Source organism: Artemia sp. Qi Xiang Cuo, chromosome 13 (genome assembly GCF_049724085.1).
Source record: "Artemia sp. Qi Xiang Cuo chromosome 13, ASM4972408v1, whole genome shotgun sequence".
In the NCBI taxonomy this organism is placed as follows: Eukaryota; Metazoa; Arthropoda; class Branchiopoda; order Anostraca; family Artemiidae; genus Artemia; species Artemia sp. Qi Xiang Cuo.
In genome coordinates, this window is record NC_142806.1 from 14,021,892 (window position 1) to 14,024,169 (window position 2,278).

The following is a 2,278-nucleotide window of genomic DNA, read 5'->3' on the forward strand; positions in this document are numbered from 1 at the left end:
ATCCAATCAACGACTAGAAAACATAACTGCAGTATCATCAGCGAATGACGTTAAGCAACAATCTGGAAGAAAAAACCTCATTCTATCCACATAAACCAGATACAGAAATGGACAAAGGACCGATCCCTGTGGCACACCACACGACACTTGATAAGGGGAAGAAAAAGCATCATCAATCATCACTTTAATAGACCTCCCACACAAATAACTTTCAAACCACTTCAAACTCACTCCTTTAACACCTAAGCATTCTAATCTTTGCAATAAAATTTTAAAATCTATCGTGTCAAATGCTTTCCTAAAATCAAAAAATACTGTTAGGGGGATTTCACCTTTTACTAAACAATTATTTACAAAATCAACAAGATGAATAGCAGCATGACTAGTGGAATGACCTTTTCGAAACCCGAAATTGATATCACTGAGTAGGCTATGTTTCGTGAGATGATCATATAGACGGCGATGAATCACTTTTTCAAAAATTTTTGACAATAAAGGCAGTAACGATATTGGTCTCTAGTTACCGGCATCTGACCTGGCACCCCCTTTGTAAAGCGGGATAATTTTAGCTTGCTTCAACACTTCTGGTAAGGTCCCTGTTTCCATAGATAAATTAATAATATGGAGAATACATGGTAGTATATGCATTAACACAGCTTTAAAAGTTCTCAGATTCGCGCCATCTATCCCAGCAGAATTCGATTTTATATTATTCACTATTTTACTCAATTCATCACTTGTACACTTTTCAAACTGGAACTCAACAGTATCTCCACGAGAGTCCACAAATTCCTCGCTAAGAAAATTTTCCCTGTCACACCTTACACTCGCTTGAACAGACGAGCCAACCCGAGAATAAAAATTGCCAAAATGATTCGCGACTACATTTTTATCACTCACATAACTTCCGTTTATATCAATGCTAGGCGACTGACTACTTTTCTGATTTCCCATAAACTCATTAATAAACTGCTATGTGGCTTTGGTATCTCCCGTACTATCAGAATACTTTTCTTCAAAATACTTCTTCTTTGCTTGCCTTCTCATACTGTTCACCTTGTTTATCACTCGCTTGAACTCTGCAAAATCAGCGTTATCCTGACTATTGAGATATTGCTCATATAACAAGTTCCTTTTTTTTATCATGTCTAGTATTGCCTCCGTAATCCACGGCTTGTGGGGATCGTCCCTCTTTTGTTTGGTCAAGCGCAAGGGACATGTTAGTAGTAAGTATCTATTGAATTCCAGCCAATTACGTTCCTTCCGGTGTTATTTGCCCACTTTACGTTCCATGGCACCTTTCCAAGGCAGATAACTAGACTGGTTATTTGGCAGTGTATAATGTAGTCAAAAACATGTTTTGAGAGTATGGTCGTAATATTATAATTTAAAACAGACAGGTTTTTTTCTGTTATTATAGTTAATTGCACAATGAATGTACATCGTGAGTTCGCGTGCACATTTTTCTTAAAAACTGGTAAATTTAAAAAGGGGTAATGAGATTTGCGAATTTGAGTGTAGGATTCGTAAATTTGATCCTATTAAGGTGGAGAAAAAAGAAAAGGGTTTAGCATTTGCAAATACTTCAATGTGTTGTCAATGTGTAAATTTTTGAGGGAAAACCAAAAATACTCAGAATCGAAAATAAACAGGATCTGCCTCAAGGGGAAGGCTCAGAGGCCCTTCGTTCCCCCATTTCTGAGGGCAGGGGAAGGGGGGTCAATTTTAGAGGGAGAACCGAAAATACTCAGAATCGAAAATAAACGGGATCTGCCTCAAGGGCAAGGCTCAGAAGCCCCTCCTTCCCCCATTTCTGAGGGAAGGGGAGGGGGTGGGGGTCAATTTTGGAGGAAAACAAAAATGCTCAGAATCGAAGATAATTTCCATTCGCCTTAGTTTTTTTAACGATGCTCCTTATTTCTAGTTGAAAATGCTTATTTTTTAATTTAATTTGGAATGAAAAGTCAAACTCTAACATAAAGAAAAAGGTATTTTGAAGGGGGTAGCTAACTTCATATAAGGGATAATTTCCATTCGTCTTAGTTTTTAACGATGCTCCTTATTTGTAGTTGTAAATGCTTGTTTCTTAATTTAATTAGGAATGAAAAGTCAAACTCTAACATAAAGGACAAGGTATTTTGGAAAGGGTAGCTTACTTCATATACGGGATAATTTCCATTTGTCTTAGTTTTTAACGATGCTCCTTATTTCTAGTTGAAAATGCTTATTTTTTAATTTAATTGGGAATGAAAAGTCAAAGTCTAAAATAAAGAACAAG

At 36.7% G+C, this 2,278-nt stretch overlaps 1 protein-coding gene across 1 annotated transcript; it reads right to left on the minus strand.

The window, feature by feature from the left end:
• Window positions 1-516: 516 nt before the first annotated feature.
• LOC148944989 (uncharacterized) lies at window positions 517-954 on the minus strand. The gene has a single exon (XM_089098917.1). It carries the CDS (start codon window positions 952-954, stop codon window positions 517-519), a length of 438 nt encoding a protein of 145 aa, XP_088955043.1.
• Between the last annotated feature and the right edge of the window lie 1,324 nt (window positions 955-2,278).

Excerpts from the sequence above, each read along its gene's own strand:
- LOC148944989 (XM_089098917.1), bottom strand. The coding sequence starts at position 954 with ATGGGAAATCAGAAAAGTAGTCAGTCGCCTAGCATTGATATAAACGGA.